This window comes from Asterias rubens, chromosome 15, assembly GCF_902459465.1.
Source record: "Asterias rubens chromosome 15, eAstRub1.3, whole genome shotgun sequence".
Classification (NCBI taxonomy): Eukaryota; Metazoa; Echinodermata; class Asteroidea; order Forcipulatida; family Asteriidae; genus Asterias; species Asterias rubens.
In genome coordinates, this window is record NC_047076.1 from 3,923,565 (window position 1) to 3,940,418 (window position 16,854).

The following is a 16,854-nucleotide window of genomic DNA, read 5'->3' on the forward strand; positions in this document are numbered from 1 at the left end:
AGTCAAACTTGGGGTCAGACAGATTCAGATACGGATTAATTATTATCAGTGACACTATTTTCCGTTAACGATTTGAAGTATGGTCATAAGAACAAAAGAAATTCCACATATTTCAGGACTTGAAACACTGTGTGAACTTACACAGTCATGTCGAAACATTCTGTCTTTACAGAATATAATTTTCCTTCCAGAGCAGAGGAAACGTCCACATACTGACTGACTGGCACAGAGCAGTGTGCCATGTGTGAAAACGCTTTTATGGTTCCCACAACTTATTTCAAGTTTCTTTGAAAGTTATTTTTCTGTCGAATTTGAAAATGATGAATTATGTGAATAATACTTTTGAATTCTCTTTGTGAACGAAAAGATCGCAAAAGGTGTTAGTTGTCCGTTGTCATGTTCTTTTTGGAAACTTGATATTGACATCAAGTTATTGTGTGTTAATTTTCTCTCTTTCAGATGCTTGCCCGATTGAATACGACAAGACAATGTGTTGGCCCGAGACGCCTCTTAACACGACAGCTTATCAACTATGTCCAGACATCTTTCCTCAACTCGATCCTACAAGTGAGTATAGACTAAGTCAGTAACAGAAAGGTGGGTTTTGCTTCCACGAGTGAATAAGAAAACAAATAATTAGCAGAAAGGGGTTTCGCATCTACGATTGAGTATAAACTAGATCACACAATAGGTCTTGTATGAGGACGTAAATGGAATAAACATTCATATAACCCACCCACGCGCACCATAAAATAGATTCAAAACTGGATATCATTTTTAGCAGAGAAACATTCCCAATGTCAGTCAATTAACTATCTTTATTGGCATTTTTTTATCGACTCCTACATCGTTCCCTTTGTTTGGCGGAAAACAATAAGTTAAAGGCACTATAGACACTGTTGGTAATTACTCGAAATAATTCCTACCATAAAAACTTACTTGAACGAGTAATGGAGAGCTCTTGATAGTATAAAACGTTGTGAGCAACGGTTCCCTCTGAAGTTACGTAGTCTTTCAGAAAGGAGTAATTTCTCACTAAAATATTTTAACTGAATTCGAGACTTCAAGCATTTAAAAGCACGCAAGTTGTGCGACAGGGGTGTTTGTTCTTCAATTATTCTCTCGCAACTTCGACGACCAATTGAGTTCAAATTTTCAACAGATTTACGCATTACGCATATGTTGAGATACATCAAGTGAGACGACTGGTCTTTGACAATTACCAAAGGTGTCAAGTGTCTTTAAAAATAAGTCTGCTGCCACCTAGTGACATTCCTCGACAGTCTCTCGTGTTGAAGGTAAACATAGATTACGCCAATTGGTACCGCGGGATCCTGTGCATGCAAGGTGTAAGCTTTTAAATTATTCGATACTCTGCAAAGATAAGGAGTTCAGATTCAGGTGCCATGATTCTATCTAATTATACGTGTGTATTAGAGGGAGGCATGCATTGATTGCGACTGCAATAGGGTATATACATCTTCTCAAATGAAATCACCTGTATGTTAAACAGAAATATGTTGTGGCGTCTTCGATTAAAGACAGTGGATTTCACAAAGAGTTAAGACTAGTCTTATCTCGAGTTACTCCTCCTAACTTAGGGCTAGCCACACGTTTTGTATATCTCATATAGAACTAGTCCTAAGTCGGCCCCTGGACACCTTTGGTAAATATCAAAGACCAGTCTTCTCATCATTTGGTGTATCCCAACATATTATGCATAAAATAGCAAACCTGTAAACATTTTGACTCAATTGGTCACGACCAATTTGTTCGTCGCAGTTGGAAAAAACATAATGGACGAAAAAACAGACCAGACGTATTAGTTGTGTGCTTTCAGATGCCTTGAATTCGAGACCTCAGCTGAGATCTCTTATTCAAATCAAATATTTTAGTGAGAAATGACTTCTTTCTCAAAAGTATTTATGCTAACAGTTATTTTGAGTAATTACCAATAGTTTACAGTACCTTTAATTACAATATTCTACGTGCAGTCAGTGTACTTCCCAGTCGTGCGTGTGATACTTTTGATATTTCCATCCACGCGCTGATTTTGTCATGACATCGCTCTTCCCCGTTTTCGCGGTGTTTCGTTTCCGAGGTGTGCATATCTTTATCCACCCGTCCAAGATCTTTGCTTCAGAATTAGATTAAGATCTTTTTACTAAAGTTCGGAGAGTCGACCCCGGGTAAAAGCGAGTGATATCGTTCTGCCCCAGAAAGAAGGACGAGTGCATAAATTATTCTCCGCCTGAGAATGTGACGTTGATTTCTGCATAGACTGAACTTTGCCCACTGCTAGATTTCCCCCCCCCCCCGTTATTTGAACAAGTAAACTCATCATCACTGAATCCGAAGATTAATGGTGAAACCTCCATAGCGCAGTTGGCTTATGATTGATCGATACAGGATGAAGATCCAAACAAAAAATTGTATTCCCCAGAATAAAAAAAAAGACTTGAAAGTGAAGACTTTAAACAAAAAAGCGAGGGTTTGTGACACCGTGTGGCTTAGTCTCTGCTGAAGCTGTTCTTTAAACATCATGAATTCACCCGTTCAAGTGGCTCTTATCTTCTGTCTTTGGTAATCTCTCGGGTGTATTTGTACAAGTTACGGTTGAAGAAGACTAATAGCTCTCAGAGTAAAGCTGGTACTCAAAACAGTCTTATATCTTGAGAGATAAGATGAACAAAATTTCATACTCTCAGGTGTACTTGCGTATGTAGTAAAAGTGTATTACGCCAATGTTCAGTTAATATCGTATTGTGGCATTATAGACGATATCATAAAATAAAGTCGATTCCATAGCATATTGAACTCTGACGCGAGTTTATGTTATGTCTTGTTGTTCTGTTTTTGCCCGCACCAATCAATACCAGTTGTCGAAACCAGTCAAAAGTTTTCATTATAGTCGCATCACTTCGTTGTGCATTCTAAATTAATTTTCGTCTCACTGAGACAAAAATAAATTTCACGATTTTTTTTACGCATTTCTCATTAAGTAATAGTTCCAAGGGAAGCTTTCTACCATCACTATTATTAAACCGTGTAAGTTTAAAGGAACGTTACCGAATTGGTAAGAAACAGAAATCGTGAAGATCACAGATTTACATATAAACTGCACGGCCTAATGATGATGGTAGTATAAAACATCGCTTGCAATATTTCTGTCTGAAACTTCAAAATTTATGAGAAACAAATAATCTAATTTCGCGTTTTCCGCTCAGTGAGCGTTTTATTCATTTTTGTTTTAGCATCGATGCAATGCAACATTTGTAAACCGTTTTCACTATTTTCTCGCCGACCTAGATGGCCAATCGATCTCAAACTTCTACAGGTTTGTCAGTTTATGTATATGGTGGATTACATAAAGTGCTTACAGTACTGCCAGCAACTTTTCCGCTAGAAAAACCAATTCAGTAATGTTCCTTTTATGTAAATCTGTGGCATTTGTGTTTTGTGTTGTACAAGGAGTACCCAAACCCTCTGACCTTTTTGTTTGTTTCCCAACCGCCAGAGTTTGCCCAGGCGTTTTGTAGGGAAGACGGTACATGGGGTCTCTTCGACTACCTGCCTTGCTTCAGGAAAGAGACGGAGGAGCTGGATGAACTTCGGCTCAATATTTCAGATGAGAAGTTGGAGGTAATCAATAAGAAACAAATAATAATAAACAAAAGTAATACATTATTCTTATAAAGCGTTGTTCACAATAACCATTACAATGCACTTTACAAGTGTGCCCTGGTCATTGGGCCAATAACGTTCCTTTAATCTTTCTCAGCTCAATTTTGACTCAAGTGGTCATCAAAGTTGCAAGAGAATAATGAAAGGAAAATGATCCTTGTAACACAAAGTGTTGTGCTTTCAGATGCCTATAAAAAATGCTATTGAGATAGAAATTACCTCTTTCTTTAAAACTACGTTACTTCAGAGGGAGCCGTTTTTCCCAATTTGGTATGCTGTCAACAGCTATCCATTGCTCGTTACCAAGTAAGTCTTTGCGATAACAATTATTTTGAGTAAATAGTGGCAGTGCCTTTAATGTATGTTTTTACTACCAACGTTCTTTCTTTTCAGTTTACAAAGGATGTGATATACGGAGCCAAGGCTATGGAAATTGCCGGCCTCTTCCTTTCATTCTTCTGCCTCGTGTTTGCTCTCTGTGTATTCAGCTGCTTCAGGTAGGCGCCATGTTTTATATTGTACTGTTTGCAAACGGGAATACGAGAATATAACACGCCACCAAGAGGTTTTCCTCGGAGAGGGTTATTTATTTCGGAGATGATGTTGAATAATCATAATGGTAATTTTAGATATACGTACGGCTTTGGCTTAGTATAGGCAACGGCTTCAGCTTAAGCTATGTCTGCTGTTTGAAGCCCCTACCAAAATCACACGGAGCTTAAGGGCTTATCCGAATTGGCTGCGTACAGCTACGGCTACGACTGTTGCTAAGGGTGTTGCTAAGGACGTACTATACTTCAACGCATGATGACGCGGAAATCTAGCCGTAGCCGTAGCTCTAGCCGCTAATTCGAACACGGCATTAGCCGGAGCTCACGATGACGCCGTAGTTTCGTTCCCCTACAACTAAGTTCGAAACCTGGTGTTTCCCTTGACGTTTTGTGATCAGTACGAAGGTTGTGATCTTTTAAAGACCATGGACTTTGTTTTTAATCCTTAGAACTCATGTATTTACCTTCAATATTGTGAAATTGTTTTATTGCGTATTGACTGGATGTGATTGGCTAACAATACATTAGTTTCTTTGAATAAACTATAAAACTATACAACCAGATCTCTGTTTTTGAGGGAGTGTTGGCTCTGAAAGGAGCCGGCTGGTCTCGATGTTTTGAACAGTATAATCTGACCATGGACTTTGTTTTTAATCCTTAGAACTCATGTATTTACCTTCAATATTGTGAAATTGTTTTATTGCGTATTGACTGGATGTGATTGGCTAACAATACATTAGTTTCTTTGAATAAACTATAAAACTATACAACCAGATCTCTGTTTTTGAGGGAGTGTTGGCTCTGAAAGGAGCCGGCTGGTCTCGATGTTTTGAACAGTATAATCTGCTCGTCTTCAAGATTGCTTCCTGAGTTGTGACCAGAATGTCAACACTATAATAATAATAATAATAATAATATAACAGTTCTTATATAGCGCATCAAACAGTGTCTCGATGCGCTTTACATACAATAACAAAGAGTTAAATGTTAAACAGGTAGGACTTTCAGTACAGTTTTGAATTCAAGTTCAGTTAATAGCAGTCTTGATGTGTTGTGGGAGAGAGTTCCAGAGAGCAGGTGATGAGTGTGTGAAGGACCGATGTCCATACGTCTTGGTATAAAGTAAACCAATGTGTACCTTTACAATATTTAAGTGCTGCTTTCATGATTTGTCAACTCCGATGTGGTGGTTGACTGCATGCAATTGCAAGAAACTTTCCATTTTCGATTTCGAGCGAGTTGTGATGACGCAAACCGTCCAAAAGTCTTCATGTTGTCCTTCAAGTCCCTGCTCGGATTTTTTGATGAGAGTGGTGTGGCCTAAGTCACTTTTAGCCTAGATGTTGTGCTTGACAGCTTAAACCTTGGCCCTGACTTGATCTTTTCACAACCTGCATCATTTGGCTAATGGTTTTTCCACTTGCGCTAACAATTGTTGGCAATGTGTGTTTGTCTGTCAGGCTGTCATGTACTGGACCTGTTTGCTTGTCTATTTTGGGTTGTCTCATGTTTGTAGGTTGTGTTTGGCTATATACGTCGGGCTTGAAGTCGTGTTGTCGTGTATACACAACTTCCTACAAGAACTTTGTTCGATTAATGTCAACAACCAACGCAAATATCTTAAAGCTTGTCTCTTGCGACTGTCTGTTTGTGGGATTTTGGTTTCCTTTTACACGTTGAGGCATGGAGTCTTGTTGTCGTGTGTAAACCACTCAACTAGAACATTTTATCATTTGATTTGTGTCCAACATCCAACTCGAATAACCTGAAGGTCCTTTGTTGTTAATCATCCGTAATAGCTTCTAAGTGAAAATCGGTCGCTGTGACATTGAAATAAATGCAGTCCCAATTAAGTGTGAAGAAAACAAAAAGCCATTGGTTCTCATTAAATTGTCGATTTATTTATTTGCAATTAAATAGATAGATTGTCACGTTGTCGTTTGTTGCTATGTTTTGAGCAGATGAAATACTCTGTGTTTCGATGAGTATTTTTGGCAGTATCAATCTTCTGTTGTTTTTAATTTCGTGTGACAAATTTAGGTATTTTTATTAGCTTGGATGTCAAAGTGAAGTTAATGATCGAGGGCAGTATATATTGTGCACACACAGTGAACCTCCCTTAGGCAATACCGGGAGATCGGAGCACGGCTATTGCATTTCAAATAAAACAAACAGATCCTTAGAAAATATATCATTGATAATGTATGGCAACAGAAGCTTTTGGTTTTCAAATTGGTGTTCGGTACTTTCTGGTCTTTTGGGATTTGGGGAAAAAAATCTTCCCGATTCGTCTTGAGGCCTACGGCCTTTGGCGAGGTGTACATCAGCTGGCTGTTGTTTAACAGTAATGTATTTGGGTGAGACGGATTTCGAGACCTCAGAATTAGATTTTGAGAAATCAAGCATCTGAAAGCACACAACTTGTAACTGGTCTTTGACAATTACCAGTAGTGTCCAGTGTCTTTAAGCCTCGTTTTGATTAGTCAAGATGGCAACCGATGGCTACAGCTATTGGAATGATATGTATCATCTCGTCTCAGATCTTTGACCCTTTGAAATCCGTTCTAGTGTATGCTTCAGTCAGAACTCAAACATTGTAAAAACAAAAGTAGTAAAACAAAATAGCCTGACGTTTCGACCCTAGTCTTCGAGAAAGACTCTGCTGACATTGAAACGCCGGACCAATAACTTTTGTTTGCATTTAATGCCATAGGTCCTTTTGGTTGGTAAGCAGTTTGCAACAGTTATTTTTTTTTTTCGCGTACAGTGTAGTCAGAACTAGGACAACAGAAAGCATGCATCACAAGCAACTAGATATCCGGGGGGAATATCCAGCTAAACCATCCCAGTCCCGAAGACTAGAAAAAGAGATCGTTGACTCTTAAGTTTAAATTGGTTTTATTCATTTTTAAATTCTCACGACAAATAGACCGCTATTAATGTTCTGTTATTAGTTCAAATGATTGCCGAGGGAATCATTCTAAAGGGATGTCATTCAGTATAGGGTGTATTCCCCTTGATCGAAAGTAAATCTCTAAAAAGCATATCTCTGTAATAACCCATATTAAAAAGGAAAATGTAAACCAGACCTGCGAAGTGTCAATTCAGGTCTGCAAAACAAGACTTTCAAGATGGCGGCGGCCATATTAATGTCATGCACAACCAGCCTGAACTGTGTGAAATTCCCAGTAGATTTGCAATCCTATATAATTAATAAGCAAAGAAGCCCCAGCGGCAAAGGCATGCAATTGTTCCATCTGGGCATCCATAAGTAATGAAAGACTCATCAATTCTACCGGTATTTTATATATATTATACATAGGTGTGGGGAGAGGGATGGCGGAGGGGGGGGGGCTGGACCTAATCCTACTTTGCAAAATTCATGTAGGTTTGCTCTGTGGTATGCCGAAAGCATTCCATGGCCTGGATACAGTGATTAATTATTGCAGTTATGGTTTCGCTGGCAAGGGAGGCGAACTGTTGTCTAGGGGGGCGACCGCTCTTAAAGGAACGCCGTATTGCCTGTTATATCTGTCTTTATGAATGCCTGGGGGCTTGGGACCAGACACTGACTAGTCTGGCCGCGGAATTGTTGTATTTGTGTTTTGCTCTCGAGTCTGAATCAATAGAGCTCTTGAGAAATCAATTTTTAATTTGCGATCTTGAAATTGAGCCAATGGCCCTAAACATGATTCTGTGGTGGGTCGTTAAGTTGGCTTAGCAGTGTCTGATACTAATGTATCTGTTTAGCACAGCTTAAAGCGGGTAACTAGTCAAAAACAACAGGTCAAATGACATTGTAGCTGGTATAATACCCGTTTCTGCTAAGCTTCGTTCACATTGCTAGATACATCATTCATCTGCTTACGGCAGGTCTATACAAACGAAAGATACGTTTGTTTGTTCGTTTGTTTGTTTGTTTTTTGCTGTTTTTTTTATCATAATCTTTTAGGCCATTGTTTATTTAAGTCCAGTATTATGCTATCATAAATCTGTGGATCTTTACATTGTGATGAAACCTATTTCAAAGCATATATATTTCGGAAACCATACCCTAAGTTTAACTTTTGGTTGTCTTGTGTATTAGCAGGATTCTTGGTGTTTTTTGCGCCAGGGGTGCCATCATTGACAGACATGATGAACAGGTCATATTCAACATTATTATTTGTTATCAATTTTTATGTTACTAGCATAAAAACTTAGTAATGAGCAATGGAGTATAAAACATCGTAAGAATTAGCTCCCTATGAAGTAACGTCAGATATTTGACTTGAATTCGACAGCTCAGCTGATGTCTCGAATTCAACCATCTAAAAGCACACAACTTGTGCGACAAGGGTGTTTTTTCTTCCATTGTTCTCTAGCAACTTCTACAACCAATTGATTTAAAATTTACACACAGGCTTGTTATTTTATGCATATGTTGAGATACACCAAGTGAGAATACTGGTCTTTGATAATTATTACCAAAGGTGTCCAGTGCCTTCAAACAAACCCCCTCCCCTCTGGAATGATTGGATTTCTGTATGTTTAAATTGTAGGAGTTTGCAGTGTCACCGTACGAAGATCCACAAGCATCTATTCGCTGCCTACATCGCTCGTCTCTTCATTGAAATCATCTTAGGCGTCAATCAAATTTACAAGCTTACCCAGGCAGACGTTGGTTTCGCTCCATCGGTCATCTCCAGTGCGGTAATTAGCACAATTAATAATCCTTTTAATAAATTATTACACCTAAAACACTGGAGGAATATTTATTTAGCGAAAGGGGATTAGAATTCCTGTGTAGGAGACGTACGTCGCTGTGCGTAAGTACTCTGTCGCGGTTTCGAAAAATTTACTTTTATCATGGGGCGGCCATCTTGATTTTGTTCCATTTCACATCAATGTTGTTGTTTTAAGCAAGTCGCCAGACACACAAGCCCTGAAGGCCACTTCAATGTGTAGGCTACGAATTGTTGTTCTTCCATGGGCCGTTGCCACCTACTCATAGGGCTGAAACAGGGTTACCCCCTTTACAGTCCAATATAGGGTGCGTTCGTTTAGCTTCCCTGGGTCGACCCCGGTGTGTGGCGGGGTTATTTTTTCAAGGACGAACGTGGGCAAATAATTACCCACGTTCGTCCTGAAAAAAAAAATCGCCACACGCCGGGGTCGACCCAGGGAAGCTAAACGAACGCACCCACAGATAGGCTTGGGTGTCATCAATCCGAAGCCAGGCTGGTAGAGCAGAACGCACTATCCACCCTCATGGAAGGAGAAGCAGTGTTGTTCTTTTTTTCACAAGGAAGTTTATCATTCATTACTGTTCTTTGACAATGGAACATGACCAAACTTGTGGCAGTGTGATCAAGGTTTCTAGGGTCACGTTTCTTGCAATAAACATTCCATGTTGCTGCGCAGCTGCTGTCTGGTACATTTAGCCTGGCCCCGCGTGCATGTCAGTATGGTACTTAAAGGCATGGAACTCAGGCACCCAGACGGATGAAGCTATAGATCGAATCGATGTGGAAATAAAAGGGGTCCTGCCCCCTACAAAACAATCAATAAACACAATTGCAAATTTGAACCCTGTAAACCCAGCGACGAAACTAAGGTTATAATGGGTGCGTTCGTTTGGCTTCCCTGTGTCGACCCCGTAATGCTCGCTAGGGTAAGCCCCCTGACAAGAGCTAATCGAACGTATCGGGGCAGACCGGTGTGGCGGTTTCAACTTTCCGCTGTGTTCAGTTTTCCGAATGACCAAATACGGTAGCATTACGTCATGCGATGCCTGCGCACAGCAAGCGAAAGTAGTCCGTTTTTAGTGCCGTATTGAGTCATCCATTACCCTCCGGTAGCTGTCATGGCGGCGTCCACGAGTCGAGTACAACTAGCGGCAAACGCGTGGATCGTATGAGTTGTTTTTTTATGCAAGCAGAGTGTGACCTGCCTAAAGTTGTACCCATGAATACATGTAAAGATGGGGCAAGAGATTATGTGACTACACAGAAAAGAATTGTAATATAAACAATTTGGGGGTCACTGCTGAGAGAACTACAGTACTCGCCAGGGTACTCGCGGCGGTATCTGACAGGTCACCCGGAAAACTGAACACGCCGGAAAGCTAAAACCGTTTGAGCAACGTGTCGAAATTTTCGGCTACGTCACCCGGAAAACTGAACACGGCGGAAGTCTAAAACCGCCACACTGGGTCTACCCAGGGAAGCTAAACGAACGCACCCAATGTAACGGGCAGATATGTGTGCATCTAGAAGGGGACTTTTATCACTCTAAACTCAGTAGTTGGTTAGACACTGCTCTAAAATTGCAAAGGTCGTGGGTTCGAATCCCACCAGAGTAACATGCCTGTGATTTTGTGCACAGAGCTTGGGAACAATACTGAGTATTGCGATGCTATTGGTGTATGGGTAACACCATAACATCCAAACTGAAGACGAGCTGAGTATACTGCTCGAAACGTCGAGACCAAACCGGCTCTTTTCAGAGCCACCACTCATTCAAAAGAGATTTTACTCATGGTTGTACCCGCAAGTTTAATATTCATATTCATATATTTATAGTTACTCTTTCCAAATTGAAGTTTCTGTCTGCATTTATCTCAAACAAACAGTGCTCATGTTGTACAAATTTCAATTTTTTTTTTTCACATTAAAGGTTCTGAAAGGGAAAGTATACGTTTGGTAATTACTCAAAACAAATGTTAACTCAAAAACTGACTTAGTAACTAGCTTTGGAGAGCTGTTGATAGTATAAAACATTGTGGGAAACCGACTCCCTCGGAAATAATGTAGTTTTTGATAAAGAGGTAATTTCTCACCAAAATAATAAAAGACTTCCAGCTAGAGGTCTTTTATTCCTATCTGAAAACACACAAATTCGTCCAACAAGGGTGTTTTTTTCTTTCATCATTTTCTCGCAACTTCGATGACCGATTGTGCCCAAATGTTCACAGGCTTGTTATTTTATGCATGTGATGGGATACACCAAGTGAGAAGACTGGTCTTTGACAATATTACCCAACGTGTACCTTCCATTTAAGAGTAGCTCTTTATCTCAAATTGTCATTTGTAAAATCTACTATTTTCCTACAACGTTATTTTGAAGTACTTTTGCTTTTTTTGTTTTCTCTCAGCCGGCCCTGTGCGTCATCCTCGAGGTCTTGCGAGAATACACGAGACTATGTACGTTCGCCTGGATGTTCATTGAGGGAATGTACCTCAACAGTTTGCTATCTTCGGCTGTCTTCGGAAAGCCGAAGTTCCTCGTTTTTTACATCGTTGGCTGGGGTAGGTAATGTTGCTGTGCATAAAGATATAACATTGACGTTCAGTAATAATAATAATAATAACAATAATAATAATAATAAGACTTGTAATGCGCACATATTCACCCTGCTGGGTGTTCAAGGCGCAGTGTGATTGTGTTCCTCTGCTGACAGCAATATTGTTATATACATAACTGCACAAAACATTAGTTTTGTGCAATTATGTACTATCTAACGGTAAGGGTATAAAACCGGATTGGTGATGATAAAAAAAAATTGTTCAGTTTTAGTCTAAAAAATTATGTTTATGAAGTTCATACTAGAACAAAAAAAAATTCTGTGAGTCAAATTCACCCTTTAATAAAGTCAGTTTCGAGAAAACTATACTCAATCTGAAAAACGCAACAGTTGATTTCGGTTGTTACATACACGCTGTGATTTTTTTTTTAATAACCTTCTCCCGAGTCAAAGCGGTTGCCCCTACTTTTACATGTTTGATATTCTATGGTTGTATCATACAATATAAATAACCTATGTGACTATTCTGTCAGATCTACTTATCCTGTATAATACCTTTAAACAAGTCTAGCAGCGCTTGGTTTATTTAGGACAAACTGTTTCTGTCATGAAATAGGCCGATGCCCCTCAGGGGTAGTTTTCAATATGTAACAGTTGGATGTTGTCTAATCAAAGTACATACTTTCAAAACAGGTGTAAGGATCGTATAATCCTGTGTGGTAATGACTTTGGTGATGGAGTCAAGCAAGCAGTGCATTGTGGACAGCTTTAGTCTTTGAGATTGAACAAACAATATTGTTCGACAGTTGTCTTGGTAAATGTATTAAACAGGATTGGTGAGAATAACATACATCACTGTTTAATTTTAGTCTGAGAGCTTACAAGCTTTGAAGTTCATTCTTGAAAAAAAAATTGTGAAATATTTGAAGCTGATAATTATGATGAAATCATATAGTTAACAAAACTGTATCTAAAATCCTACTACAACAACAACAACAGCACAACGGTTGATTTTGGTTGTTATAACGGTGTGTTTACATGATAAACATTGTGCATGGGTGTTCGCTACTCTATCCTGACGCACACTACAGAGTAAGCCCTAGTTTTAACAGGTTTACTTTATGAAAAATTAATTTTATAATCAGTTGTTGGAAACTGCTCCTTACCAACCAAAAAGACTATCATGGTATAAATGCAGAAAATAGTTAAAGACAATGGACACTATTGGTAAAATGTCAAAGACCAGTTTTCTCACTTGGTGTATCTCAACATATGCATAAAATAACAAACCTGTGAAAATTTGAGCTCGATTGGTCGTCGGAGTTGCGAGATAACTATGAACGAAAAAAACACCCATGTCACACAAAGTTGTGTGCTTTCAGATGCTTGATTTCGAGACCCTCAAATTCTAAACTTGAGGTCTCGAAATCAAATTTGCGAAGTGAGGTTTTTTTTGCTGATTATTATTTTGAGTAATTACCAATAGTGTCCACTGCCTTTAACAGCCTGATGTATCAACCCTAGCAGTAGCAGAGTCTTTCTCGAAAGCTAAACGTACCTCAAGTTTGATTATGCCACTGACTTTTTTTTTGCAGGTTACTTTATGCTTTGATCACGCAAAACATGACCACCGTCTGCGGCTATTCTAAGAGTAGCATTTTCTATGAAACTATTTGTAAGCCGCAGTATGGTCTATCGGTAGATTACCATTTGTATTACATTTCAACAAAATAAGTGACTTTGTACACGTGAAAGGTAATTTCTTTGCATGGCAATTGAATGTAACATTCATCTGTAATCTACACTTAGTATGGAGTTATAAATAAATAAATCATACTAGAATAATACTATGAATTAACCTTTACGAAGGCGCTGCTATATGAAGGTAACTATTTTGACGGGTTTTTTTTCTTTTTGCTTTTTTTCTTTCGAGTGGAGTTATTCTTCTCCGTGTATTCCACAAACGACAACATACATCACATAATCCACATTAATAAAGAAGCACAATAACTACTGCTATTACATAGCAAAAACGCACAAGTAGTACTTCTCTATCAATTTTTTAAGGGAGAACTTTGGTAATTACTATGGCCACAACAACTTATCGTTGAGAAACAATTCCCTTTTCAGGAATGTGGTTTTAATAAGAGAGGGATTAAAACAACGTAAATTTGAGAAACGTTCAAGCATCAGGCGAGTGTGTATTTCATAGGGATGCATGGACATAACTGCTAAGACATTCGGCGACATCTCAAAAGATGCTCTAATCATTTGAAATTAAATTTTCACAGATTGGTTCTATTGCATATATCTAAGATTAAAACGTCGAAAGGTATGCTTTGCTTTTAACCCTATTGTATGATTTGAATAATGCACGATTTTATCGTGAATCCACCACGTCATCACAACAAAAAAGTTATAAGAACAAAATGAACAAACCCATTAGTTATTCTTGTACTATTGCTATTTTGTTATTATTTATTGGATATATTTATGATTATTTTCAGTTGTTGGCATCCCGTTGACCATAACATGGGGTTTGGTTATGCACTTCATAAATGGATCCGATAGGTAAGTTCTTTAATTACCAGCCGTCGATTTCACAAAACTCTTCCTAACTTGAGACTAATCTTATGACTTAGGACGAGTCCCAACCCTGCACTGTTGCATGCAGACCTTAAGATTAATCCTAAGTTAAGACGAGTTACTCGTCCTAACTCGAGATAAGACGAGTCCTAACTCTTTGTGAAATCGACCCCAGCTTACTATTTAGTTAAGAACCGTTTTTACTTCAATATTTGGCTAAAAACAAGCAAGTTAAACAGTTTTGGGTATATACCTTTTGTAGGACACAAAACACAGTGTCCACAGATTTACATTAAACTTACACTGTTTGAAGATAATGGTATTAGAAATATTCCCTTCAAATATTACTTGCTGGGGTGCTGTATGCCTTTGGATAAATTAGTAAAACAATGTCACACACAAAAATTCGTCTCAGGGGACGAACATTATTTTAGCATGTACAGCGTATTTACCAGTATTGGTATTCTAAATAGAAGCAATGTCTGTATTTTATAATAACAAAGACAAATAAAATATCTGTTTTGTCTTCTCTTTAACGGTCAGATGCTGGTATGATAACATCACTTCAGGTAACTGCTTACTTATCATAGAGATTCCACGCAATGCGTTCCTTGCTGTAAGTTCAAATCAGATCTTTTCCATTTTTTTTTCTCTTCTTCTTTTTGTATTTTGTTATCTATTCATACCTAAACTACAGACCTGGGTCCAATTTCATAGAGATGCTGAACCCCCAGGATACCGGTCACAGATTGTATTTGAGAAAATGACATTTTGGCTGGTCCCCACACGGTTTAAAACATTAACTTGTAGTGCTTAGCTAATGTTTGTGCTTAAAGGCAGTGGACACTATTGGTAATAACTCACAATAATTATTAGCATAAAACCTTACTTGGTAACGAGTAATGGGGAGAGGTTGATAGTATAAAACATTTTGGGAAACGGCTCCCTCTGAAGTGACGTAGTTTTCTAGAAAGAAGTATTTTTCCGCGAATTTGATTTCGAGACCTCAGATTTACAATTTGAGGTCTCGAAATCAAGCATCCGAAAGCACACAACTTCGTGTGACAAGGTGTTTTTTTCTGTCACTATTATCTCGCAACTTCGACGACCAATTGAGCTCAAATTTTCACAGGTTTGTTATTTTATGCATAGGCCTATGTTGAAACACACCAAGTGAGAAGACTGGTCTTTGACAATTACCAATAGTGTCTAGCGTCTTTAAGCAGCTCTATGAAATTGACCCCGGGAATAAATATACCAAATATTTTTTGAGGGTGCGTTTAAGGTCAAATATTTTGTGAGGGTGCGTTTAAGGCAATTTCTTCTTTCAATTTGTAGCTTTGTGTGTTATTTCCTCTTTTCATAGCCTTTCGGATGTTTTCCCCCTCGGTTGGCCAATATGAAAACACATGGGAAGTTAACGCCTGCCTATTATTGTAAGCCAGGCACTTCCATTTGTTCAGGTTCAAATGATATCTTTAGACATTCAAGATTGACTTTTGCTACGTGATCTGGGACAACAATTTCTGTTATGTAGTTATTTGTTGGTTTGTACTCCGCGATGGACTGGCATCCATTCAAGGATAGAAACTTAAAATAATATTCCCAGTCAATGCCAAGGAAACTGGGAATTATTACCGGTCTGATTTTACTTGACTGTGGAGAGACCGTCGTTGTAACGGCAAGACCGTTGTAAAAAGGATAACAATCGCTGTATGCATAACCAATTGTTGTAAGGGGAAATGTCGTTCTAAACAAACCCTGGTGTAACACTGCTTCTCAACAACCACGAATACTGTCTCTTCAGTTCTGGCTCAAAAAATTAATTGACAACTGCATCATCAACCGTAATTGCTTCGTGGGTCAGCCATAATTATGCGGTAAACCGTCGTTGTAATGGCTAGACCGCTGTAATAAGGATAACAATCGCTATATGCAGAAACAATCGTTGTAAGGGAAACTGTCGTTCTATACAAAACTCGGAACAACTGCTGCTTAACAACCACAGAACTACTGTGTCTTCAATTCTGGGTCAAGAAATTCCTTGACAACTTGCATCATCAATCATAATTGCTTCATGGGTCAGCTATTTATATGCGGCTTAAGACGGCAATGAACTGGGAGACAAACATTTTAATCTTCTGTCAACAGTTGGACTTTCAATTGAACCTCCCCATGGGATTTATCTCATCCATGTCTTGACATATCACTTTATTGATTTCCAAAAAATGACATCTAGGATGTTTGTTAAGTCGGTATTTTCTTCTGACATCAGAGAGAGAGAGATGGGGTAAATTGTATTCTCTCTTTTCCTTTTTTTCCTTTTAACTGTTTTAACTGTCAATTTGTCTTTGTTAAAATCCAAACTTATCCAATCAGTTCCCCTTGTGGTTTATTATTGACGTTTCGTATTAAAAGTAAAATGCCCTTCAAGTGATCCCATGGCTACCGCTTCTCAAGCTGTACCTTAAAGGCAGTGGACACTATTGGTGATTACTCAAATTAATTATTAGCATAAAACTTTTTTGATTACGAGTAATGGGGAGAGGTTGATAGAATACAACATTGTGAGAAACGGGTCCCTCTGAAGTAATGTAGTTTTCGAGAAAGAAGTAATTTTCTACGAATTCGATTTCAAGGCCTCAGATTTATAATTTTGAGGTCTCGAATTCAAGCATCTGAAAGCACACAACTTCGTGTGACAAGGGTGTTGTTGTTTTGGGTTTTTTTGTTCATTACTATCTCGCA

The 16,854-nt window shown here is 38.6% G+C and overlaps 1 protein-coding gene across 3 annotated transcripts in view; it reads left to right on the forward strand.

The window, feature by feature from the left end:
* Positions 1–463: 463 nt before the first annotated feature.
* LOC117300368 (PDF receptor-like) overlaps positions 464–16,854 on the forward strand; it is a 31,235-nt gene continuing 14,844 nt past the window's right edge. For all 3 annotated transcript variants that reach the window (XM_033784142.1, XM_033784143.1, XM_033784141.1), the window contains exons 1-7: positions 464–567; positions 3,518–3,642; positions 4,078–4,181; positions 8,777–8,927; positions 11,371–11,524; positions 14,028–14,091; positions 14,650–14,722. In XM_033784142.1, the coding sequence (XP_033640033.1) occupies positions 489–567; positions 3,518–3,642; positions 4,078–4,181; positions 8,777–8,927; positions 11,371–11,524; positions 14,028–14,091; positions 14,650–14,722 (750 nt within the window). In that variant the 5' untranslated portion in view covers positions 464–488. The remainder of the gene's footprint in view (positions 568–3,517; positions 3,643–4,077; positions 4,182–8,776; positions 8,928–11,370; positions 11,525–14,027; positions 14,092–14,649; positions 14,723–16,854) is intronic.